Genomic DNA, 27,136 nt, shown 5'->3' with positions numbered 1-27,136 from the left:
TTTTCTTTTTTTTTTTTTTTCTTTTTTTTTTACCAATTTACCAAAATAAAATACCATGTCTGTAAGTGTCATGAATCTCTACTTTATTAGTGACATTGGATTCTGGTCAAGCAATCTCTGACTCTCTCTTATTCTTGCCCTCTCTTCCTTTTCCCTTTCTGTGTACCTTCAGGTTTAATGTTATGTGCTAATATATTTGTGTGTGTGTGTGTGTGCGTGTGTGCGTGTGTTCATGCATGCCCCGACAGGTCTCTGTGCTGGTGCTGAAAGTCCACTCCGTATGTGGCTCTCTGGACCTGAGAGGTGATAACACTGCAGTGGCTCTGGAGGTGGGGCAGGTTCGGCCCAATCAGCTGGGCAATGTCAGTCTACGCCAGTATCTTAGCAACCGCAGCCTCAGTAAGACCACTTCCTCAATTGTGTGTGTGTGTGTGTGTGTGTGTGTGTGTGTGTGTGTGTGTGTGTGTGTGTGTGTGTGTGTGTGTGTGTCCTGATAGTTGAACTGCTTGTAAATGCGTTGATTAATTTTCTGCAATCCCCTCAGGTTTAGTCTGTTCCACACCACTAACTACTGCTGAGTGCAGTGAAGGTATTTGTGTGTGTGTGTTCTGATATTGGAGTGTGCATGTTGTTGTGATCTGATTTATTGTGTAAACATGCTGGGTAACATTCTGCATCCCTTTAGGTTTAGTCTGTTCCACACCACTAATGACTGCTCAGACCAGTGAAGGTAGTGTGTGTGTGTGTGTGTGTGTGTGTGTGTGTGTGTGTGTGTGTGTGTGTGTGTGTGTGTGTGTGTGTGTGCTCTGAGATTTTCTGGGATTTAGGATTGTCCTGTTAAGAGTGCGTGCATGCCTTTTGTAGTTTGTGTGTCTTTGTTTCTAATGCAGACTACATCAGACTACAGAGTGTGTGGAAGTGAGTCTCATACATGCAGTCATGTTTTCCTTGTTTATGAGCCCTGCTAAACACAGGGGTCAGTGCTGTACCACATAGACACACGCCTCTGTACTTCCACACTCACCAGCTTTGTGGTTCTGCTGAGGGGACTCAACTGTCATAGCCCACGGAGTGCTGCAGAAGCAGAACTGCTGCTTCAGGAGAATTTAAACACACACACACACACACAGTGTAACCCAGCTTTACAGTGAAATGCTGCCCCCTCTTTAATTTAATCCCTTAGCTCTGGTTTCTCTTCACTGATTCTTCAGCTGCTGTTTTTCAGTCGTTTCTCTCCATATCTATCCTTCACACACACAGGCTGCTTTAGCGCTCTCTCTTTCGCTTGCTCGCTCACTGTACAGTACAGTCCAGTCAGTCTCTCTCTACCTACCACACTTGCACGGTCTCTCTTTCTCTGTCTCGTGTCTGTCTCTCTTATTTTTCCTCTTACTTTTTCCACAAAATTATTTATTTCTCAATCTCTCTCATCATCTGTAAAGGTAAAGCAGGGCTGTTTCCATTGCAGTCGAGCAGGGCAGATACGGCGCACAGGCCGTTCTTTTGGTTTAGAAACAGAATGGCGCGAGTGCTCCCCGGTGTTGCAGTGCACGGGTGAGCTCCAGGCCGTCTCTCTGTCCGAGTGAAGATGAGCTTTAGATAAAGCAGGCACGCCGTGATCACGTTTAGAGCCGAATCGCACCGCTGCAGGCCATACGTGCTGCTAATCTGCGTGATCAAAAAGATAGAGGGAGATCAAAGATTCCTCTGTGTCTTCCCTCTCACTTACTCTCACTCTCTCACACCTTACACCCACACTCGCGCTCAATCTGTCTCGCTCTGCTGGAAGCCCTCTTAAACGCTGGTTCAGGAGGCAGTCTTTTGTGAGGACGCACAGTTGCAGTTTAGACCGTGCGTTTAAGCGAAGGCTTCATACTCCGTCCAGTGGACAGTGTGAAGTATTTAGGGGGGTGGGATGGGGGATGCTTTAGGAAGATTGCATAGAAAAGAACACTAAATTCTACAAAGCCCCCTTTAAAAGCAATGAATCGTTTTCAAAGAAAACAGGCTGGTGTAAACTAGGGCTACAACAAACAACTATTTTGATGGTCAAACAAATAATTGATCATTGGGATCTTTAAGTCAATAAAGATGAATAACTTGAAGCTAATATAAAAGCTCAAAGCTCCGGTATGTTTCCTGTCAAAATTTAAATGTACAGCAATTTAGGTAGCAGCAATAAAATCTAACAAAACTAAACCAGTTTCATCATCATTTCTGATCAGCCAGTATTTTCAGTATTCAGTATTCAGAGTATTTTGTGTTACTGCTACATTTGTGTTAGTGACTTTTATTTTGACACCATCTGGCTGGAGCCACAATATCGTAGACTCTCTTCCACCCATGGCATAAACAAGCATGCTATTTTTGTTGTAGGGCGGGACTTTATCCTTAACCAGCGAACTGATGGGTTCTCTTTGCGGAAGGACAGGACTTTAACCAGCGAGCTAATGGGCTCTTTTTGTTAATGGGCGGGACTTTATCTGTAACCAGCGAGCTAACGGGCTCTTTTTGTTGAAGGATTTACTGGAAGTAAACTGGCCACTCCGGGGACACATTTTAATGACTAGTGTGAATATAATCAGGACATGAAAGACACATTAATGCAAGGTGTAATCAACCTCAGTGACTGACTCTGGTATACTGGTGTCAGTGGAAGTGTTTCCAGCAGCACTGCTCTGTAATGAGGGATGTCCCGATCAGATCCCGGTGCTGATCCAGTCATATATTAGTGGATTGGGTATCATCTATTGCACGCCTGATTCTGATTTTTCATCCCTGTGGCACCATCAGCAGACATTATTCACAGCCTGCAGCAGGAGCTTTTTTCAGAAGATAGCAAAACAGTAATAGTTGGCAGTATGGTACTATTTTACCGTGGAACATGAAATCTTAAAGTAATATCTGTGGTTCTAGTACCTTGAGTCGCTTTTCCTTCAGATGTTTGTCTGTTTTCTGTAATTCTGTCCCATGTCACCAAAACAGCCCAGCGTTGTAGCACTTGTGCAATGACTAAGACATAGTCTCTTCTGTTCTGTCCTTGTGGAGATTCCAGTCCCGCAATGTCTTTCCTCTTCAACTATGGCTGACCAGACCAGTCAGACTTAATTAGAAGATATTAACCATGCTAAAAAATGACAATTTTAAAACTAGGCTACCAAACGGTGCTTCTAGAAGGTAGCCCGAGCAGTCAGATGACCAGTGCTTACTATGCTGCCCTCGCCAGTTCATGAGAAATCGCGCACATCTCGTGTATCTGTGACTGCTGTGGTAGTTTCAGTACCTTTAGTACCATAGAAAACAAGTAGTGTCACATTTTCAGTTCTAGTGACATCCCTAATGTCACCTAAATTGTGTGGCAGCATTATTATTAAAAACACAAAGATGGGTTGGACCGGTATCAGCTAATACTCCGCATTTAAGGCACTCTGATCGGACCTGTGAGTGCAAAAACTGGTTTGGCACATCCCTGTTTATAATGAATTGGTTCTCTATTGTGCATTATGCTGCTGTCCTGGCTTTTAGCTCTTCCCTGGTCAGGCAGCATTACATTACCAGAAGTTGCCAGTGTATCAATGGCTTCAGTTTCACAGTCTTCGGCTCCCTCTCGCCATTTGCTTATGTGTGGTTTGTGGCTTTTGTGGATGCACGCATGATTGAACTTCACGTTGCTCTCAGTACATAAGCGTTTCATGCTCGTTTTGATTGAATGGTGTGCTGATGGTAAATGGCCAGAGGATGCTGCAAACTCTGAATGAGATCTCTACACTGTGTAAAGGGAGCATTTGATGGTTGGGTTGGTTCCCCACTCACTTGCTGCACTATACATTCAATTGGCTGTTCGAACTTGTATACAGTATTGGGCAAATGTCAGAGGACCAACCTTCATGCACTTCATGCATTTCATTTTAGTCAACCCATTAAGTACAAAGAGAAGTTTCTGAGGAGATGGGGAGAGATCCTTATGACTGAGAGAGATCACCTAAACTGCCTCGAATAGAAAAACAGCACTTAAAGATTCATCTTTGAAGGAGAACAGAAAATTGAGAAATAAGTTTCGGTTCATCCTTCAATCTCCACTGTGAGAAGATGACTCAAGACTGTGGGTCTAAAAGAATTGATGTGGAGCTCATCGAAAAGCTTCTACTCGATCAGAAAAAAAAAAAACTGCAGAAACTGCTGCTGTTCTTAGAACAGTGAACTGAGTCCAGACTTCAACATAATTGAATGGGTTGGAGATGGCGTAAACAATGCTTCAACTTTGAAGGTTGAGCTTTTGGAGGTGTGTTAAAACCTCCTGCAGACTCTCCTGAAACAAATGAACTCCCTAAATACTAAAACACCTGAAATTATTATTATTATTATTATTAATATTATTAGATTTATTAACCATTACCTTAACGGTTGTTTGGACTGGAAATTAAATAAAATTAAATGTCCTCTTTCATTGTAACACAAGCAGTTCTAATCTAGGGTGAAGCTTACATAAGCTGTACTCTCACCAGTCACAAGGCTGATGGGAGTCGTCCGGCCCACACAGCTTTAACTTTGAGCAGATTTCTATTACACATTTCTATTACACATTTCTATTACACATGTTTATTATTCCACTTCTTTTGGTGCCAAACAAGCTTTTAAAATACTCCACCATGTTCCCTCAAACTTGAAGTAAAGGAAAGCAAAGCTTGGTTTCAGCTAGTGATTCCAATTCTGAATTGTGTGACAGACTCTGGATCCGGTCAGGACCCCAGCGGTCAGCGGCTGAGTCCAGAGGTGTCCCTCCGGCTGGAGAGTGGTCCAGGGGCAGCGGCTCACTCTCCTTTGGCGGAACATAACGGCTTCTTGCAGTGCCACCTCCAGGCCTTCAACGCTGACTTCCTTATTACGTCACTGCGAAACCTTGCCCTCTTCCTGGAGGATGACTCCGCCTCCCAGGTGCTCCCCATGGAGATCATCATCAAAGATACACATGTGAATTTGAAGGTATGTGCATGAAATACATAACTGTGACCGTGCATTTTAGATCAGTGACCATTTCAAAAGGGCTTAACACGTTGGCTTATCGGAATTGGGAACAGCAGGTAGCGCTGGTGGCAAATCGAGAAAGGTCACGATTGCAATCTGAAAAAGTGTGCCGTCTTATGTAAATTATGTATTATATTTGATATATATATGTATATATATGTGTATATATATATATATATATATATATATATATATATATATATATATATATATATATATATATATATATATATATTTAAAAGAGACCCCATATCATACATTTATTTCACTCCTATACTCCCTTCCTTCCTCCCTGTATATACATACAGTCTATATACACATTGCATATCCAATGGCATGCAGATGTTTGGGCACCCTGGCATCCCCGGTGTCAAATCAGCATTAGTGTATTATATTTTGTACTTTTAGAGTGGAAAGAAGAAGGGAGCATCATGTAAAGTTTGGATGATTTTAGCTCTGAGAACATCATAAGCTCTGAGACCTTAATTAGCTTGTGAGAGCTATGGCTTGTTCACAGCTATCATTGGGAAAGGCCAGGTGATGCACTCTGAAAATTACAAAAAATTATGCCTACAAAGAAGGAAAAGGCTAGAAGAAGATAGCAAAGCATTTTAAGTAGTGGATTCCTGAGTTTGTAATTAAGAAATGGCAAGTAACAGGAAAGGTGAAGGGCAAGTTGAAGTCTGGCAGACCTAGAAACTTTTCAGAGAGAATGCTTGTAGGATTAGCAGATCAGACTCCCCCTCATTACACTGCAAAATACCTTCAGGAGGATTTAGAAAGACTCTGGGGTGGTGCTGCACTGTTCTGCTGTGTCATGGAAGAGTCACCAGAAGAAAACCTTCCCTGTGTGTCTACCACAAATTTAAAAAAAAATCAGTGGAACATCTAAAGAAACCTGGTGCTTTTTGGGAACACTTCCTGTGGACTGATGAGGTATGTTTAGGGCGGAAATGGTGCTGAAATATCATCAAGTAACATCACACTGTCTGTAAAACTGCTAAAGATGACTAGAGGATGGCTTCCACACTAGAATACTAATCCTAAACACACCTCAGAATCCACAATGGACTACTTCAAAAGGCACAAGTTGAAGGTATTGCCATGGTCCTCACTGTCCTGCAACCTAGATATAATTGAAAATCAGTGGACAGACTTTAAAAGAGCCATGTAACCTCGCGGATCTAGAAGCCTTTTACAAGGTAAAATGGACAAGAATGGACTCTTAGCTGGCTACAGAGTTTACATAGGGGGTGTTATTAAAATATTTTATATATTAACACGTCATATTTAACTTTTTTACTTGCTTATATGTTCACAGTAGCAAAACTTTTGACCAGGAGTGCTCAAACTTTTGCGTTCCACTGTATGTGAATGACCTCTGTTCTGATTGGCTGCCCTGTGTCGTCCAAGCCAAAGCACTCCTTCCAAAGTTCCCAGCTTTGTCAAGAGCTATGTCTGAAGTACTATAGGCCGAGTAGGTGGTTAAATATGTTGGTTTTCGTGATACTACAAAAAAAGGAATAATGCAGTCAGAACCTGCTGTTATTGCTGCTTAGTTTGCATATATGGACTGGGGAGTGTAAGGTATATTTCATAGAGTTATTACATACAACATCAACCCAGTTTTTCATGAAATGCAACCCTTTAAATATTTATATAACGCTTAGATTAACAGTTGTATGCCTTCCATACAACATTTATCAGAAATCACATAATCCTGCTAAAGCCTGCTGCTGTTTGCGTGTTTGATGTAGGATGATGCTCCCAGAGACAACCCATCAGAGCTGGAATCCACCCCCATTTCCCTACACATCCACAATCTCCTGGTGCACCGCAGAGATGATGGCTCTTTCCACATTGGAGGTTAGTCATCCCACTCTGCTGATTCTCTCTCTTTCTCTCCTTGCCTTCTTCCTTCTCGAATGTAGTCTTTCCTTTCGTTCTGCGCATGCTCAAGCTACGGATTTACCTCACTGCCTTTCAATGAAATCTTTTGACATGTCTGCCTCCTGTTTTTATTTTGAAACTGAATTGACTGAATGATGCTTGTTTTGTATTGGTCCCTCCCCTTTCTCTCCCGTTTGGACAGTTGAGCGTGCTGCAGAGGCAGAGCCTCAGAAGGCGGGGCCTGTGACTGACAGCAGGCTCAGCTCTGTGCCTGAAGTTCCCGTAGGCGTGGCCTGTGAGCTGAAAGCCACTCAGACTGTACCTCTGTCACCCACAAGCCCCATCCCCGCCAGTAGAGAAAAGGTATAGAGGAAAACGAACAAACACAGCTGTTTGTTCAAATGTGATTCCTGCATGCTGCACACTACGTCCACCCTTTGGAGCCTCTGGGAAAACCCTCTGGAGTCCATCAAGCTTTCACTTTTGTTCATATTGCTGGCTGTATGGCTAGTTCTTATGGCTAGACTAGCTGATAAATAAAGCTCCTACTGGAGAAGAGCAAAAACGTCTCCTTACCCAGATAATTAGGGCTTCTTTTTTTGTTCAGTTGTGCCTTCCTAAAATATATCCGCTTCAGCTATTGTTGTGCCCCCCCTTTCCCTGCCATACAGAACCAGTAGAATCCCAGTATAATTCGTCAGGCTAAAACTCTTTTCTCTATTAGATTAACGGAAGAGTAAATCCACAGAGGAGGAGAAAGTGAAAGCTTTGTGAGATCCAGCAAGGTTTTTTTATATTTAGTTGTTTATTTCTATATTTATTTATTTCTATATTTTTTGTATATATAAATGCTGCAGGCTTGTTGTGGGCAATATATGTGGTTCATCCGGAATGCTGGTTGAAATTATCCATAAATAAGGTAGGAGTTTTGTCATACCCCTTTATGCCGTTCTGCCACAAATAAGCAGCAATAATGCAACATATATATTGCAACATAAATGCCGCTGTCCCTTGCCTCCCCGTGTGCAGTCACTCACCATCTGAGATCCTGTTTGTTTTTTTTAGAGAGCAAACGCGTATAGGGTTAGCCTTTAGGGGGACAGCCGAGACTTAAAGGTTAGAGAAGCTGAATTGGGACCGCAAGGTCGCTGGCTAAATCCCCTGGGCCATGGAGTGAAGTAAAAAACACTGCTTTCTTCTCTCTCAGTGCCCAATTGCTCACTGGGTGCTGAGGTAGCTGCCCACCACTCCAGGAGTGTGTGCTCACTATCTCTAGTCACTGGTGTGAGTGTGTGTTCATGAACTGCCATTAATGACGTTAAATTGAATTCTACTGCTGTGCGATTTCTGTATGGCGTGATCTTGATCCTATCGTAATTACTATTTTTTTCCAAGATAACTTTGGGATAATTATGTCTCCGAGGGGCGAGCTCACAGCCTCCACTTCCCCACCCTCCCTCTCCGTTTACGGCCTTGGTGTGAAAGTAATTTAAACTCTGCAACTGTTGGGGGAGCCAAGGAGCAAATATACCAACTCACACACAGCACTACTTTAAAAGTAAAATGCATTCCAGAATAGGCCACTGTTGGCATATAAACATTAGAATCCTTTTGTATCTAAAGTGGTTTTATTTATAATGTATCTAGTAATGAAATCGACTATAAATCATATCATATATTGCTGTCAGAACAAAACTGCCAGCTGCCCTTTATGTTGTATGTCATGACTGATGGTCCAGCAGAAACAATAATTGCTTGCTACAATATTTACTTAAATGAAGACTTGCATCAAAAAAAAGCTACTTCTATAGGCTATAGCTAGAGTCCTAAGGTTGATATTGCAAGTTCTGCTGTCTGTTGGAGACACTATGGTGGTATTAATTGTAAAAGTTGTCCTCGTTTTATTAACACTGTATGAGAAGACGTACTGTCCTTCCACAGCTGTTGAAGTTCTAAGCACTGTGCTTGTACCTCTTCACAGCTGCTGGTAGAGGAGAACGAGTGCTTGAAGCAGGAACTCTCCAAAACCAAGATGGCGCTTGCCGAGGTCCAGATGGAGAAGGACACACTCCTGCACCACGTGAAGAGCCTCAAACTCAACAGCAGGGGCAGCGCCAGCTAGTGGCCGTGGGTGTGCAGGACTGACACCAGCCACGTGGGGGCAGCGGCGAGTTTGGAGGGGCCCGGCACCCGAAGGCAAGCCCTGTCAGTTCCTGGGCCTGGGCTGTGGGAGGACGGCGTGTTTCCCGGATGGTGTCCTGACCACACTTGGGGTCCACACGTACACACACTCTGTGGACTGTGATGGATAGGGTACAGGGGAAAGCCTGAACAGCTTGCTTTAAAGGCTGTGTCATTTTTCTCTTCCCCCCCCCCCCCCCCCCTTTCTCATATCTTCCTCTTTTCACTTTCTGATGGACTTTTTTTTTTTTCTTTTTTTTTTTTTGGAAAATGTCAGCTTGGTTGCTATGTATGAGGGTCACTCACACAACCCCATCAACAGACAGACACACAGACAAACTCTGGGGAGCATGTGTGTCTGTCTGACTGTGTGTGTGTGTGTGTGTGTGTGAGCGGGAGAGCGCATTCCATATTCATAGGCTCAGCCGATGGACACGTTTAGTCTTACAGAGGCTCAGTGAAACTCTGAATGTCATATCTTTTAAAGGAATGTCTTAACCTTAAAAAAGGACAGTTTGCACAGTGCTGACCTGTATCACGTACTTTAAAAAGCAATCGAGCTATTAACAAATTGTCTGTGTGTACAGTAGGGGTAACACAAAGGAATGTTTTTTTTTGTTTGTTTGTTTGTACAGCAGTTGGAATGGCAGTGTTTTTGCGTATGTGTGTGTGTGTGTGTGTGTGTGTGTGTGTGTGTGTGTGTGTGCGCGAGAGGTGGAGATCTGGGACATTTTTCTACATTGTTTTAATACGCCCAGAAGGTGAAAGTCTTTTTCTTTTCTTTTTGGTTTTCCTAGAACGTTTTAATTTCACTACAATTATCATTTCCATAATGCAACATTGCACTTAGCTGTTGATTGTCTGCGTGCACGTAGCACTGTGTGTTTTGAGATGGCAGCACTTTGCGAACTGTAGTGATCATTAGGTAGTCGTAGGAGAGAATCCTGCCAAGTGAAGCTCTCTAATGTGTGTCTGTGTGCGTGTGTGTGTGTGTGCTACCATCTTGTGTGTTATAGGACATATTTTCAATGCGTTAGTTTTATATGAGCTGAAGTGCTGCACAGTGTTTGCAGTTCTCATGCTGTGTGAGCATTGTATCAGTATAATTCTCACTGGAGGTTCTAACAATAAGGCCCAGGTTGAGTTCTTGTAATTGCCTTGGAAGATGGCAAACGGCCCACAATAGAAAATATAAATAATTAAAAAATATACCATGTTATACGCTTAAAAAAAACAAACAAGAAAGGTCCCACTGATGCCCTTATGTACTTCCCTTAGAGAATGTAACTGTCCTGTATGAAATTGACTTCATTGATTCGTTCCTTTTGCTTATTTATACTACGAGGACACTACAGGCCCGTGTTCTCATCATGTACAGTAATGCGTCTGTGTAGAAATGCTTCTCAGTCCTTCTTAGACCAAAGCCCCAGTTCTTTATTCCTCCTCCTTCCTCTTCTTCTTCTTCTCTTTCTCAATCCCTTGCTCCTCGCAGCAGCCTCTACAAGTGCCTGTCGCTGCACGCCCTCTCCAGGGGCCTGGTCATCTGTCCTCCTTCTGAATGTGTTCCAGTCTTCAGTTATTTTTTGTTTTTTTTTTCCCGTCAGGCTCTTTTTTCATTCCCTTGCTTGGTGGGAAAAGTGTCGACCACCAGCATCGAGCCCAGAGAGCCGGACTTACAAACACTTGATTGTATACGAACTTAAAAGAGGCAATGTGAACTCCCAAAAGCCCCCCCCCTTCACTGCGGCCCGCCCGCCATCCGAACAAAATCCGCTCTACAGTAACGTGAGCTCCACCCACTGAGCACAACGGGAAAATGTCATGGCAACAAGCAAACAAACTTGTAGAAGAATTGAATTTGTAAAAGCTGCTGAACCATCTGAAATAAAAAAAGCAATGAAAGTGAATGTCTTTCTAAAAACTGTCTGGATGTGTTTGTCACTAGTATGTTTGGTGGAGGTTGTACATGCAGTTGCTGGGTCACGTTTTGGTCAAAATCCAGGTAAACAGAAGCCTTTTAGTAGTGAACTGATGTTTATGAACAAAGTACCCCAAAGTTACTTGAAGCATCACGCCCATTAGCATCTGTATTGTCAGTGTGGACCAGAATCCCGAAGGAATGTTTCCAATGTCTTGTGGGAATCCCGGGGTGGATAAGGATAACAAACCTTAGCTATACGTTACTCAAGTCATGAGTCAGGTCAGTCTCTGGCTTTAGAAAAGCTCCATTTACAATGCAATCATATACACAGTTTCACTGTTCTGTCATAATATGTTCAATACCACTTTTATAACTGAAGTATGGGTCAACTTGAAAAGATCTGAAATCCACTTCGTACAGGAAATAAGAGCTTTCAAATCATGAGGCAACTACCAAACTCCAAATAATGGCCACATACAGATGTGGTAGCTTCTCTGTGCCAACACTCATTGGATTGACCAACATACAGTACAATGGGGGAAGTCTAAGGAGCTCAGAGCAGATCTGAGAAGGAAGTAACTGAAAAATCGTAGATTTACACAACTCAGAATTTTTTTTGAAGCCATTTTTAAATAACTGCAGATTTTAAGATGACTAGTTCAAACTATTGTATAGGAGTACATGCTATCAGGGGGGTGTAGAGCTGGAGAACGACCCAAACTGTCACCCTCAGAGAGAAAAATGTTTTAGGAGCTTTTATGGCCAGATGAGGCAAATATTGAGTTGTATGGCTACAATGGTCAGATAAATGTGGAGAAGTAAAGCTAATGCATTTAATCCCAAGAACTGCAACTGTTAAGCATGGTGGTGGTAGCATCATGCTCTAAGGCCATTTTGCGTGAATGGAATAGTGAAGAAGAAGGACTACCTCAGACTTCTTCAGCATAACGTCATGCCCTCTGCTTAAGGGTGTTCCAACCAGCCCTCGATCCCAAACGATATAATGGGATGGCTTTCCCAAAGTTATGACCTCAAATACATGGACAGATTTAATTGAACCAATTCTCCTAGGAAGAGTGGTCAAATATCCAACTAGAATTTAGATACGTTGATTGGCTACCAAAAGCTTCTGGTCAAAGTGCAACTGGCTAAAGGGACAAACTTGACTAGCATATTAGCATTGGCTAGCAAGTTTAGGATGCAGTTTTTGTAAAGCTGTTCTAATAAACTAAAAAAAATCAAAACAATAACATAAGACCCATTTTCAGGCCCTCCTTATTTCTGCCAAAATAATGCCAATGCTGGAAAAACTGCGTCTGAGGAATACCTGGTATTTTTACTCCTAGGTTTAGACAGCTAGTCAACATGTGGTCGGCTAAACGCAATTAAAAGTGCTGCCTCTAAAATGACCACAAAAGTAAATCAGCGCCTTTGTGACTCTCAAGAAAGCAACCTAAATCATGAGCTTTACAAAGCAGGAATTTATGGCAGAGGGCGCTGCTGTCTGGAATTCACTTGATCTAAGGCCAGCGCACAAAGACGCACAACTGGTGGAAGGAACACAAACATGGGCCAGTGGTGGATGGAAAAAGAAAAGTAACACGACCTGATGAGTCATCTTCTAGATGCATTTACTCTGGATTGGATACATAGAGTTATGACTGGTGCAAACCGTGACGTTCCAATCGCCTGAAATGAGAGACATCAGGATGAAGTCATGTAGCTTTTTCCTCCATAAACATCAGACCATAACGTCTAACCACCACTGAATCCTTATAAGATGTTCTGAGTGCAGGGCGTGAAGATGTTTACAGCATTCGTACATCAGAGAACTGGAGACTGATCCCACAACAACATCAATATTAATGCATTTCATGAATGTATTTCCTTTTCCAAAAGCTCGAATTATTTACAGTAACTATTATAATAAGGTAATAAAGTTACAATTACATTTACACTGTTGAAAAGTAACCCTTTTACTAGTATCCTAGTACCAACTATTACACATGGCTATCTTCAAGGCAAAAAACCCAGGTTATGTAAACAACATTCAGGCCTCGAATTTTGTTGCTGTTGAAAAAAGAAGTGGTCCGAGTGGTCAGAGTGGTCCAGCGGGTTAAGGTGCAGCCACTATGACCCAAGTATCGCTTGTGTAAATCCCAGGTCATGCTCAGAGAGCACAATTGGCACAATTGCGGATGCTGCTCTTAGTGGATGCTGCTCTTGCAGGGGATGTCATGTGCGATGGTAAGAATGTGTAGAGTGATCAGATGGACTGAATAGAGGAAATTTACAGTATTGTTATTGTATTTGGGTCAGTGTGTGTCCACATTCATTGCACTTCTACCTAGTCAGGGTCGCAGTTGGGTCCAGAGCCTACCTAAATTCATTGGTCATAAGGCAGGGATACCCACAAGACAGAATGGCACAGGGTACTGCACACCTAGCCAATTTGACCATAGCCAATTCGCCTACTGTGTGTTTTAGGAGTAAAGCCACTGGAAACTCAGACAAACGCAGACATGAGGAAAACGCCTACAAATCCTAGCTGCTGTGCGACTGTGCCACACCTCTTTACTCACTTTTGCTCCCAATGTCATTTCATTGTCATTGATTTGATCTTTTTTTTTTTTTTTTTGGTGTAAATAATCAGTGTTATGCTAAAAAAAAAAGGTGCTGTTAATGTGTGTCCAAATGGATGCACATAAAATAAAAAATTACCAAACCTTATGACATCAATTAATACAGTTAAATCAATTCAAATCCAAGCATTATTGATGAATTGGTGAATTGATAGTGCTGCTATTGTAGTCGTTGGGTGGCACTGATTGTACACATTGTGGGATTGATTGTTGAACTTTTTTTTTTAATTTGGAGTGATTTATGATCGTGTAGATATGAGAGGTGTTGTTAAACTGAACTCTATAAACGTTTTTTTTTTTTTATATGTGCCAAAGCTATTGAGAAAAGCTGCACCGGTCATGTCACCTGGTGCCTGGTTTGCCAGATCACGTGACTGCAGAACGCTTTTGGTAACAGTGGCCTCTATGGGCTGCCGGAGGAATCGCAACGCTCACCGGCGTTATTGTTGTCCGAGAGGACTGACTAGTTTTCCACGGCCAATTTCATATATACATATTTAATTTTTTTTTTTTTATGGGATGTGAATCACTTCGCATCAGACATTTTAAAGGTCATATCATTCCTGGTTTCCACGTGGAAACCCCCCCCCTCTCTCTCTCTCCTTGTCTCTCTCTCTCTCTCTCTCTTCCTCACCCTGAGCATCGTACTATCTATGCTCTGACTCACTGCCCTTTATGCTGGGTCCTCTATAGAAGCACTCCCGGCACTGCTCTGCTCTTCTGCTCTGTTTATTGCCAGTTAAGGCAAATGAATGCTGCCCTTTGTGCGGCTCCTGTGTAGTTTACTCCCACTACCAAATAGTTCCTAAACAGGCTTCTTGTTTCTTGTGTGTCTATGGAGAGAGAGAGAGAGAGAGAGAGAGAGAGAAGGAGGAGGAGGAGGAGGAGGAGGAGGGGATCTGGAATAGATTTGGCTCATAAGATCAGGTTCTCACTCCCTCCTGGCAGGGCTGGAGCTCAGCGATTCTGTCCAACACCCGGTGGGCCTGCAGCTGTCTCTCTCTCTCTCTCTCTCTCTCTCTCTCTCTCTCTCTCTCTCAGTGTCTCTCTCTCTCTGTGTTTGAATGCATCTCTCTCTCTCAGTGTCTCTCTCTCTCTCAGTGTCTATACTCTCTCTGTTTGAATGCATCTCTCTCTCTCTCTCTCTCTCTCTCTGTGTCTCTGGAGGAGAGGGGATATTCCGGCGTGCAGGAAGCGATGCTGAAGTGTGTGTTCGCTTTCCCCCTGTTCTGTACCCCCAGTGTACAGAGCGCAGACCCTTCCTCGGGGTAGTGCGTCTCCTATAGCCCCCCTCACTGGTGCCTCAGCTCTGCTGGCTTTTCCTAACACTGAAAACGTGAACCGCTTCTGTCACACACACACACACTACATTCCATTTACAGCAGGACGGCACACACACACACACACACATGCGCGCACGCGACATTAAAAATAGGTTACTGCAACAAAGCCACACCGACCCTCTACTTCCACGCCCAGCAGAGAGAGAGAGAGAGAGAGAGAGAGAGAGAGAGCGAGAGCCTGTGATGCGGGACCGCTCGATACAACAGCTCACACACATACACACTCTCTCGTAGAGGGAACAGAGAACAGCGTGTATTCTACACACCGTGTGTGTGTGTGCGTGTGTGTGTGCGCGTGCGGGTGTGTGTAAGAGAGAGAGAGAGAGAGAGAGAGAGAGAGAGAGGCAGGGAGAAATCAGAGCCATAACGGTCCGGTCGCTCGTCTCCAGGCAACCGGGCCGTTAGAAAAGCTCTCCGCCGAGCAGAGTGCCACCATGGCCGGGTAGAGGAGTATAGCCGGGCGCCGTGTTTTTCCTCAGTCGGATTTCAGAGCTTGTCCGTTGGGTCCGAGATGGGAAAAGAGCAGGAGCTTCTCGAGGCGGCGCGCACAGGGAATGTAGCCGTGGTGGAGAAGCTGCTGAGCGGCAAGAAGGGGCTCCTGGGCTCCGGCTCCAGCTCCATCCAACTGCCGGGACTGCTCAGGTAAGCCGCCCGGCTAACTTTTGCTAACGTGTGGAGGATGAGGAGGAGGAGGATGAGGAGGAGGAGGAGGAGGAGGGAGAGGGGGGTCTTTCTGTGGTCCAAAGTGGGGTTAGATAAGGGACACTTGGCTGGAGTCCACCGTCTGTGGGGCTTTAGTAGTAATAGGAGCGCAGTTGCTTTATGCTATGCAATGTGTTGCACACACACCCACTCTCGGCATGCAGGGGTGCAGAGGCTGCCCAGCGGTCCGACCCGGTTCTGTCCCGTTACATGTGGCTCGGGGTAAGGCGGTTAGGGGGGGGGGGTGTCATCTTCGGCCTGAACTTTTGGCCTGAAGTTTCGGAAGGGTCCCACTGCCGAGTTTGCCTGGGGATGCCCTTTGAGGGAAACTCTGTGTTCTGTGTGTGTGTGTGTGTGTGTGTGTGTGTGTGTGTGTACAATCCTCTACAAATCCTGGTAACACTTGAAGACTGACTTATCTGGGATATGTAGGACTGATGGTGACTACATTTCACGTTTTCCAAGCATATTTGTATGTGTGTGTGTGTGTGTGTGTGTGTGTTTCTGTATGCACCATAATATTCTATTGTGTTGTCATCTGAACCCACCGTCCCTCTTCAATAGCTAGGGGAGAAGCAAAGGGGATGCCAGCTTCTGCGTCCCAAAACTTTCATGGACTTACATTATAGGATATTCCTGATGCTACAGCCGTCACAGAGATGTCTCTCCAGTCAGGCTCCAGGTTTACAGTGTGAATGCAGCAGCGCTCTAGGACCACATTCCCCTCCCGGAGAGACAGCTTCAGCCTGCAGGCTCTTTCAGCAGAGGGCATACAGCAGCACAGCTTCAGCGCCATATACGTGAAATGACAACTGTTGTGTTGTGCAGCCCAGAAGGAGATAGATGTGAGCTGGAGGTGGAGGCTGTCGTGGGGGAGGGGTGACTGGAAACTGCATGCCTCCTTGCCTGGGTGTGTGTGTGTGTGTGAAAGAGAGAGTAAGGCCAGGGAGAGAAGGCAGCAACCTCCATCCTGACAATATTCCCTCACACTCCAGTGTCTTTCAGTGTTGCACCTCTGCAGACCTCTTGCAAGACTGCCTCTCCGCCCCAGTCAGTCGCTGTGGTCTGTTTATAATCTAGTTAGTGTGGTTTTCTTCTTTTTCTGCTAAAAGACGCTGCCAGACATTGTTGTCTGGTCTTTGTTTCTCGCCGTGCTGTGGACTCCTTGTATTCCGGTAGAGAGAGAGTGTGTGTGTGTAGGCATGCACCGGGTATTGAGTGTGTTTGGTTATTCAGCAGACAGGCCTATGTTACAGTACAGTGGGTGGTCTGTTTTGGTCCAATAAGACACGTGCTGCCCCCCCCCCCTTTCTCTCTCTCACACACACTCTATGTCTCTCTGTCTCTCTTTCTTTATCTCCAATAAAGGGATATTTCAGTCTATAGTGCTAATGTTGCTTGTAATGAACAGCGTCATAAAGCCACCGGTTAGCGTTTTTCCAGTTAGGCTTGTCACAGCATTATCATTTTGATAGCAAGTGTAGTACCAAAGTGATGCTATGGCAAACTACAAAACAGAGCATAGAACTGGCCACAATTAGAGAGTCCATATGCAATTTGTTTCTTGTGTTTTTCTTTCATCATAAGATCCAGCTATAATGTTTGGATGGTTTTCTGTAGGAAAAACTCCAAATCTTTGAGATTGATGTAGTGTATGTGACCTCACAGGTGGTAGTATGTTTATAATGGGACAGTACATGAACACATAGTGGGGAAAGTATTCACAGAATAAAAAACACACAGGCAAGATTATGTCCTTTTGAGGTTCTAAGGGATGGTTTCAATAATATTCAATTAATTGCCTAGCCCTAGACTGAAGTATGTAAGTTTATAGGCACCATGTCACAAAAACATTGAATTCAACATAAAAACATCATCTTAATATATTATATCTGCTCCAGTAATTTGGACTACAGGCTGACTTAATGGTGTAAATGGCCAGGCTACACTTCTGTAAGCTTAAGTACATAAATGGATTCATGGCTGTGACAACACAACAGCGATTCATTTTAAATGGGCTGTTTTGCAGCTTCGTTGACTGGGCTGTGAACTGCACATTTTGAAAGTTGCATGCTAATACTTTACCATTTTACTATTATTTACCACAGAAAATTTGATTTCCATGATATGGGCCCCTTACATAAGGCATTGAACATACACTATGTAAACGAAAGTATTGGGACACCTGCTCTTTCATTGTTTCTTTTACATTTACATTTACAAATTTAGCACACACTCTTATCCAGAGCGACTTACAAAAGTACTTCACTGTTTGCTCAAGAATAACCTCAGCTAGTTTGAATAGGCTAAAAATTCAAATTCTACTATTCGCCCAAGTATTCTCGGAAGAGGTGGGTCTTCAGTCTGTGTTTGAAGACAGCGAGCGACTCTGCCGTTCGGACACCCAGGGGAAGCTTGTTCCACCACTTTGGTGCCAGGACAGCAAAAAGCTTGGACGCTTGTCTTCCGTGGATTTTGAGGGATGGCGGGTCGAGCCGAGCCGTATTTGAAGCTCAAAGGCCTCTTGGTGCGGATCGGCTTTTGACCATTGCCATCAAATACAGAGGGGCTGGCTGGTCCATTCTTGGCTTTGTAGGCCAGCGTCAGGGTTTTGAATCTGATGTGGGAAGCAGCTACAGGAAGCCAGTGAAGAGAACGCAGCAGTGGAGTGACATGGCTGAATTTAGAAACGTAGAAGATGACCCGTGCTGCTGCATTCTGCATAAGTTGCAGGGGCCTGATGGTGAGCAAAAGGGAGAGCAGCCAGAAGAGAGTTGCAGTAGTCAAGTCTGGAAGTGACGAGAGATTGAACGAGCACCTGGCCGGCCTCTCTGGAGAGGAAGGGTCGAATTCTCTGGATGTTGTACAAGAGAAATCTGCAGGACCGAGTTACGTTTGCAACATGACTTGAGAACGATAACTTATCATCCATGACTACACCAAGGCTTCGAGCTTTTAAAACCTAGGGTATTACAAAAACTTAAAGGAGCTGAATACATTCATTAGAAGGGCTGTCCACACACATTTGGACATGTAGTGTATTCAAATGTCATGAAATTGTTTACCTAGTAAAGCTAGTACCTAGTGGTTTGATATAGTTGATGTAAAGCTAAAGAGAGAGACATTCAGCGAGGCCTGAGGAGGATCGCCCATCCTTGCTTTATCCAGTGTGTGTGGGCGTGTGAAAGGTCAGAGGTCATGTACTCCTGGAATTTGAGATTGAGTTATTCCCACCTTGAGGCCACTGAAGGGTTGCACAGGAAATACCGAAGCTGTGAATCATTTGGTAAAACTGTGTGATCACACACACACACACACAGTTGCAGAAGCATGGGACCCACTGCACCACTGTTGATGTGCTGCCATGGAATCAATACCTTGTGCCCTCATAGTCCTAATGGATCGTCCCATCAATAATGCGAGGGGGAAGCCGCATGACTGTGCACTGTGCCCTGTATCAGCAACGCTCACTGACAAGCTGCTCTATCATCGCTTTGCATTAATTTCCACCACTAATAATACTGAGTGACATACTGAGGAGAATGGGCCATGGTTACATAATATACAGGCCCGCATGCAGATGAGTTTACACTGATGTAGGATACATATTTTTGCATGCTATTGACCCCATCATTACTTGCTAAAGAACAGGATAAGGCAGAAGTCTGTTAATGCCTTTTAGCTGTATCCAGACACACACACACACACACACACACACACACACTTCAGTCCCTCACTTTCGTAACCACGCAAGTCATAGTATTAAAATAATTACCAAATCTTTCATAGTATTCACACAATGATACGCCATAAAGGGTTCATATCATGGAAAACTGAAATAGCAGTTTGATGTACTAGCCCAGCCAACATGCCTATGTGGAGCATGTATGACTTGAACATGGGATAGGTGGGTTCCAGGTGGGCATGAGTGGACTCTAAGTGGGTTTATCCATGTGTTGTTCCTTGGCCTCCTAAATGGGCCCCATCATTACAGCCCACCCTAATCTCACATGGCTCCCATCTAGTCCCCATGTGCAGTGTACAACCCAGATGGGGCCCATGTTTAACCCCTCCTGGTCCCATCATTGACCCTGATGGGACCCTGGTGGGCATCCATATGTAGGTACCCAGCGAAGCTACTCATACAGGCATGTTAACTGGGCATGTGAAATGTTTAGGGTTCATAACCTTTAAGTTTATTTCCCAGTAAATACATGGACACTAAATTTCAGAAACCACCCCTCTTGATTTCTTCATGGTCCTGATGTCAGCCCTAAGAATTTCAGTTCCAACCTTACAGCTTTCTTGCAAATTTACACTTGCGTTTTAAATGAGGCAACAGTACAGGGTGCCCAGTCTGAACAAAGAGGTCATCTATATACAGTATACATACATGTATATCAATCTACCCAAATCACTATAACAAAATCACCTGGTTTAATTGATAGGGATAGTGAGATTTTTGGAAAAAGTATTGTTACTGAAAAACAAACAAATGAAAGAGCAAGATGCATGAAAATGTCATGTGTCATGTGGCAATTTTAATACCTGAACTTCTCGTGTGTAAACAGACTAGCCAGTAGGTTTGTCAGCTGTGTTTTGTCAAAGAGCAGAAAACTGGATTAGATATACTGTGGAACGCGCCCTGTGCTGCATCAGTTCTCGGTTTGAAATCCAGGTTTGATTAAAGTGGGTTGCGCTGGTGCCGTGACCCAGATCAACGTCAGCTGGTGTCTGCCAGCCTTGATGGCTGCTGTAGAGAAGGGAAGGTCAAAGGGAGGTAGCAGAGTGCAGTAAAATATCGACTATGAGTGTTAGCTGTCATTTGGAAGCTCACTCCCTCAAAGATAAGAGCGCTGTTTCATGCAATGGAGGGTTTGAATCTGACGCTGAGACTAGCTTTTGAAAATACACAGCCAGATGGCTGCAAGAGAACCTGCACACTTAACTTCAGGCTGCCTAGACATCATGAGAAATCTACTTGCAATTCGTTTTACGGCAGGATTAGTGCTGCATGATATGAACAAAATGCCATTTTGCCGTGATACTGCTACATATTGTGATTGCAAGAAGCCTGAAAAGACATTAGTGATGATTAAAAATGATTAAAACAAGAAAAAAAGTTGTAGTATTGTAAAATACATACTTACAGAGTATAAAAATGCTTAATACTAGAGTAATCTGTAGTGTATGTATGCATACAAATTAATTACTTGAGTAGTATTCTCTTAACAATAGAAATTGTCCACATGAACTGTAAGATTATTGTAGGAATCCTGTATATTCCTATGTGTTAAACGTTTCAAAAATACAGTATTAGAAACTTTAAAATGTCAGAAATACAAATACAAAAACCTGTTAGTTGGAAACGAGTTAGTACATTAACAATTTGTGTACTAACCTGCCAAGCTCACACTGTCCCGATTAGTAAATATTTATACCTTATAGTATTAGTGTGAAGTATGCAGTTGGGATGCAAGTATGAGGTACCTTGCTAACTGGTAACTAACATTCAAACAGCAAGCAGGATTAGGTGCTAAGTGCAACAATCCTAATTTTCTCCATATTGTTGAATGTATTTCTCAAAACCCCATCACATTAAAAGCCTTCTGATAGCTTTATTGTCACATAGCGAATATTTATGTTTTTTGCATATTGTGGTCAGAGGCTTACACACTCATCATGGACCGCACTGACATGCCAGTATTCAAATCATTAAATGTCCCTTAGCAAGTTGCACCCTGACCAGATGCGTTTAGTAGCCATCTTCTGGCAAACCTTTGGCAGAATTCTGGTTGGATAGTTGACCACACTGGTTTTTCCAGCATAGGCCGGAGTTTTAAACACAGTCCACATATTTTTTGATATGATTCAGGAGGTCAGGACTTAAGGTCCAAAAGCTTAAAGTTAGCCTGGTTTGCTGAATGTTTTAGGCTATACTGAGGTAGTCCTCCTCCTTCATTGTCCCATCCACTCTGTGCAGTATAACAGTTCCCCAGCATGTTGCTACCACCACCATGCTTAACAGCTGCTACAATGTTCTTGGGTTTGAGTGCCTCATGTTTACCCCTACAACATCTGATCAGAAAACATCTACCCAGACAGGATTTGTCTTGTCCATGTGGTCAGCTGCAAACCATAGTGCAGTTAAAAGGTGTCGTTTTTGAATCAGGGGCTTGTTTCTTGGATGGCAGTCTACCTCTGTAGCTGTACTGTAGACAGCGACATGACAGTCATCTTGGGTTCTTGGGTTGTTTCTGATTACCAAAACCAATTTCCTGATGATTTTGGGATCTGCAGTTGTTTAGAAATGGCTCCAACAGATTTTTCTGTCTATGGAAAATCTATGGGCATCGTTCTCAGATCTGCACTGAGCTTGGGATTATAATTAAGAATTAATATATTGCGCAATCTTTGTAACACCCAATACTGTGACCCTTACTGGCAGCATGTAAACAGAATACAGCACATTTTGGGCTACTGTGCTCTTATAGTTCAGCCTGTGCTCTTGAGATAAGCGCTGAGCTTTGGGTGTGGGTTTTTTTATTATTACATTTTTTTTATTGTTCTCACACTTGAAAGGGATGAAAGGGAAAGTGTTTGCTGTTTCTAGCATATGGTTTGAATGGTCTTGCAAGTCATGGTTAATCACTTGTGTACAGATTCACAGTCAGGGACTAATATCCTTTTGATTTGGAGTTTCAGATAAGTGTCCAGGCTTTTTATACTAAGAAATAGTATGTATATAATGCAAAGTGCAAAGCCTTTATACATCTAAGTGAAAACAATAGTAAAAAGAAATGATGCTCAGTGATACGTCTTCCCCCAAATTTAGTCTATTATTATTATTATTATTATTAATAATAATAATAATAATAATAATATTATTATTACTATTGTTTGCCATCCAAGTTTCCCTTTTTACCTTTGCAGTGGTATTCTAAGGCTAATGTAGCTATAATGCGAAGTAATAAAACCTTAAAAGCACTAGATATGCACCGATCCGGCTTTTTCATTTCCGAGACCGATACCAATACATAAACTTTGCATATCAGTCGATACCCAATACCAGTCCGATAACATTGCTGAATTAATTAACCCTATACTTCATCACGTGGGAGAGACTTAAGGCATTAGGATTGACATAAACATTACTTTATATAATAAACACATAGATATGAATGTACTAGATTGCTATTTGTCATTTATTTATTTGCACATTTAGTGCAGTCTCATCGGTTCCATGGATCGGCCATAATTTTGTTATTATCATGACCAATATCCGATCCTAATATCGGATCGGGGCATCCCTAACAAGCACCACTTACCATCATGCAAACTGCCTTACTAAATCAGTACACATTTGCTTCTAGCCTCATGGAGTAGCTCATTCTGACATTAAAGATGGAAACTTCAGGCTCATTTTAAATAGGCATGTCTTGGCTGATAGGCTAGATTTGTTGTAAAGGGTAAATTGTGTGAATTGGATATTTCGCCAAACCGTCGCTGTAAGATTTAGGTAACGAATCACAGAAGTGAAGCTACCAGCTTGCAAAGCCATAACAGACCATTATAAAGCCTCAGAGCCAGCATAAAGCAAATCCAGGTGCAATTCTATTCAGCTCCTTCTGTGGAAATGAAGAAGGATCCAGATACTTGAGCCAAATTGGACTCACATCCCCCCCAGTTCAGCTGTGGAAACTGGCTTAACCTCTTCAACTCTACAGGAACACTAGTGGCTCCAGCATTCCTCATTCCTATAACTGCAGAAGTATGCAGATGTATTCAGCACCCCTGTTCGAAAAACTTTTTTTTTTGTGTGTTTTCCAAAATGTTTCCCCACTTTAATTAGAATTAGTCAAGCCAGGACATTATGCTACCAGTTACTGAGATTGCGAAGACAAGCCTGTACTTATAGGACAGCCAACTGCCTTTAAACTGCTGCTAACTTAGCATAATTGGAGTTCAACTAGAGCTGGGCAATATGATAATATTGTATCGTATTGTGATAACAAAAGGCTTTTCTAAGCATATCGAGGATACTGTTAGTGCTTACTAAACACTGATCAACTGCAGGTTTCAATACCAACAGTGTAATTAGACGGGTTTACTTGGATGAAGAGCAGTAGATGGATGAAAATCACTGTACTTAGTACATAAGAGTATCTGAATAGTAGTTTATAAGCATTTGTCGCTACTGATGTGTCTGTAATTACAAGTACTATGATAAATATTGTGTATAAATATTGCGATAAAGTATTTTTATCATATCGCCCAGCCTTAAGTTCAACGCACCTAAAGGAGGACACTAACTGCCAATGATGTAACATTGGATAACAGACTGCTATGTTGGCTAGCATAGTGCTGAGTGATGGAAGGGGAGGAAGGGCCATCTTACTCACACAGAGCGCAAGTCTGCCACCCATGGACTTAATCATTTGCTGAATGGGGCATATCATTTCTACACTGCTGCTGTTTTTGAAACATAACGCTGCATCATGTGTTATTCAGCATTGTTATTCTGCCATTTTCCATTTTTCCATGAGTGAGAGAATAACTTAAACTAGCTCTTGTTGCTGAATGCAATGAAATCCTCACAGCAATGCAGTGTTGTAGTAGAAAATGTAGTTACTCCAGAAAAATAACTCTTTTTCAAACCCTTGTCTTCAGAAGGGACAATGAAAGAGCAGGTGTCCCAGTAATTTTGTCCATATAGTGCATCAGACCTTGATTAGGAAATCAGGCCAATCATGTGCTTTATAAATTCTCTTAAAATGTTGTACTAACACTCATCCAGCATTGGCACTTGACCGTTTATAGCTGAGTCAAGAGGCTACTACAGTGTTTCACTGTACAGGGCTGCTTGTTTAGCTGTTTACAAATCAACTAGAGACATTCCAAGAGAGATTCCTGACTTGTGGATATTTATGGTCATCCTTCACAGATCTGCTTGCGATTAGAATTATAAATCAATATATATTGCGCAGTCATTGTAAAATGCAGTGTTGTAGTTAGAGCTGGGCGATATGGGAAAAAATTATATCACAATATTTAAAGAATTTTTTTTTACTATATATGATATTTATTGCAATATTTTGTAATGTAGACAAAATGCACCAACAGTGTAATTAAAAAAAAACTGCTTACCAAATACTCTCCCACTGTGAGTACTGTGATTTTTACTCAAAATATGCTGCACTACATTGAATGAAATAAGACTGATTACACTCTTTGTAATGAAATGTTGCTCTTTAAGCACTGACGATATCTACAATAAACTCATAAAAGCATTTTGTGTACCACGATAACAACATTTATCGCAATATGATAAAATATTGTCATATTGCCCAGCTCTAGTTGTAGTAGAAAATGTAGTGGAAAGCTTTCCCTGGACAGTAGAGACGTAGTTACTCCAACAAAAGCAGGATAAACTCTTTACCCTTGATTTCAGCAGAAACAATGAATGAGCAGGCCACAATCCTTATGGAAAAGTCATGAAAAGGAAATCTTACTTCACTTGGAATATACTACAAGACATCTGGAGAAGCCAGATGTCCTTTGGAAACAAGTGCTGTGAGGGGATGAAGTCTAAATAGACATTTTGGCTCTACACTTTGCCAACTGGGATGGGGTGGAGCATGGGGCCAGTGGCATTGGCAGTATTGCATGGATAGAGGGAAGAATGGATTATACCTAATATTAGCAAATCCTGGATGCTAATGATAAACAATCTGTGCAAATATTTAACTAAACGTTTAGAAAACTGTTATCAAAAAGCATCTGGCCTAAGCATCATATAAAAGTCTGTGGCTAGACCTTAAACAAGCTGTGCAGCAAGATAACCCAATAGCTCAGAACTAGAGAAGAGTGGAACTACAAGACTACAAGAACTGAAAGATTTCTAGCTGTTGCATTTGTATTAGTTATTAATGTTTGATTAGCCACAGATGCTGTTTAATATTCTCCATTATATATATATATATATATATATATATATATATATATATATATATATATGCATGTGTCATCTGGCAAAGGGTGCGTAATACTGTATTTCCCATCTTGTGGGTTTCGGTCCAGTAAGTGGACAGTAGATCTCACTTCCACTTAGCAGTTGGATGATGTTAAAGTTTTGTCCAGCTTCTCCGGGATGATTCAATTTTGTGGCAATGCTCTAGTGATATCAGATAGAGCTTGGTGAGCCTTTTAGTTTAAGTGCATATGCTTTAAAAAACCTCCCTTTATAATCCACGGTGTGCATGATCTAATACACTGTCGCAACAATGTCACTGTTGCCGGTAAAAAACCTCGTATCTCTAAAACCTTTCCAACTTCATGGGCAACGTGTCATGAACTTTTGACCCAGTGTTAAGACCAGCTGACGTTTTAAAATGATGTATATAAAAATGTAAAAGTGAAAAGAATGGCACAGTGCTTACAGGCCAGGACAGTGCCAATTCTGAGCCTCTTTTTCAAAGCTGTGGTATTTGTCTTAAATGGTTTGACATCCAAGGCCCTTATTTGGCCTTGTTGTTGGAGCAGCTTGAGACTGTGCTTTTGCCCTGTTTGAGTGGGTGATAGCAGGGTGAGGGCATTGGCATCAAGCAGGAATTTGATCTCTGTATCATGAAGTGTAAGACTAGAGCCTGTAGTCTGTTCCAACTGCACTGTTGGAGATACTGAACAAGGCGCGAGCCACTTACACCATGGCACTGCCAAAAACCACTGCCAAGTCCTACTGCCCTTTTGATTTTAGCGTGTGGACTTTTAATATCACAGTCTGCTATAGCACTCCACCACTCACAGCATTGGCCGTAGTCTCAATGTACAGTCCCTCGGCAAAGGCATATGGAGTCAGTGCTGTTCAACTAATACAGCTAGTTAATATTTTCTCCTTTTTGCATTGGTCAGTTGGGGTGTGTAAAGTGTAAACTAATGTGGTCGCTCGATAAATTGTCCTAGAAATAATTGCGATAACCAATGTTGTTGTAATTTTAAGACCATTTATGCCACAAAACCCCTCTATCGTGATAGAGCCAATACAATTGAGACCCTAATACTGAGTTCTACACAGAGTAGATTGGATTGCACATGTCAAGCTGCCCTCTGACTAATAAACCACCACAATCACAACTCCTAGACTTTATATGGGGCAGTGGTGGCTCAGCAGTTAGAGCGCAGTTAGAGCGCCGGCAAGCTGCCACTGTTGGGCCCTTGAGCAAGGCCCTTTACCCTCTCTGCTCCCCGGGCGCTGGAGTTGGCTGCCCACCGCTCTGGGTGTGTGAGTGTGTACTCACTGCCCCTAACACATGTGTGTGTGTGAGTGTGTGTTCACTCCCAGATGGGTTAAATGCGGAGGACACGCTGTAAAGTGTACACTGTACAGTGACAAATACGTGCACCTTTACCTTTAATAGATTTTTAAGAGCCCA

The 27,136-nt window shown here is 42.7% G+C and overlaps 2 protein-coding genes across 11 annotated transcripts in view; both read left to right on the top strand.

Moving 5' to 3' along the window:
- bltp3b (bridge-like lipid transfer protein family member 3B) overlaps positions 1-11,017 on the top strand; it is a 44,776-nt gene extending 33,759 nt beyond the window's left edge. For 3 of the 4 annotated variants that reach the window (XM_072672501.1, XM_072672500.1, XM_072672499.1), the window contains 5 exons: positions 249-399; positions 4,727-4,983; positions 6,783-6,891; positions 7,118-7,278; positions 8,897-11,017. In XM_072672501.1, the coding sequence (XP_072528602.1) occupies positions 249-399; positions 4,727-4,983; positions 6,783-6,891; positions 7,118-7,278; positions 8,897-9,037 (819 nt within the window). In that variant the 3' untranslated portion in view covers positions 9,038-11,017. The other variant, XM_072672502.1, reaches the window with a different exon arrangement.
- A 4,182-nt stretch (positions 11,018-15,199) lies between these two features.
- Positions 15,200-27,136, top strand: part of anks1b (ankyrin repeat and sterile alpha motif domain containing 1B) — a 261,246-nt gene continuing 249,309 nt past the window's right edge. For 4 of the 7 annotated variants that reach the window (XM_072672508.1, XM_072672505.1, XM_072672503.1 and 1 more), the window contains exon 1: positions 15,200-15,644. In XM_072672508.1, the coding sequence (XP_072528609.1) occupies positions 15,514-15,644 (131 nt within the window). In that variant the 5' untranslated portion in view covers positions 15,200-15,513. The remainder of the gene's footprint in view (positions 15,645-27,136) is intronic. The other 3 variants (XM_072672507.1, XM_072672509.1, XM_072672506.1) reach the window with 1 other exon arrangement.

This window comes from Salminus brasiliensis, chromosome 2, assembly GCF_030463535.1.
Source record: "Salminus brasiliensis chromosome 2, fSalBra1.hap2, whole genome shotgun sequence".
NCBI classification, from domain to species: Eukaryota; Metazoa; Chordata; class Actinopteri; order Characiformes; family Bryconidae; genus Salminus; species Salminus brasiliensis.
Note: the sequence above shows the minus strand (reverse complement) of the source record. Positions and strands in the feature narration are given on the sequence as shown.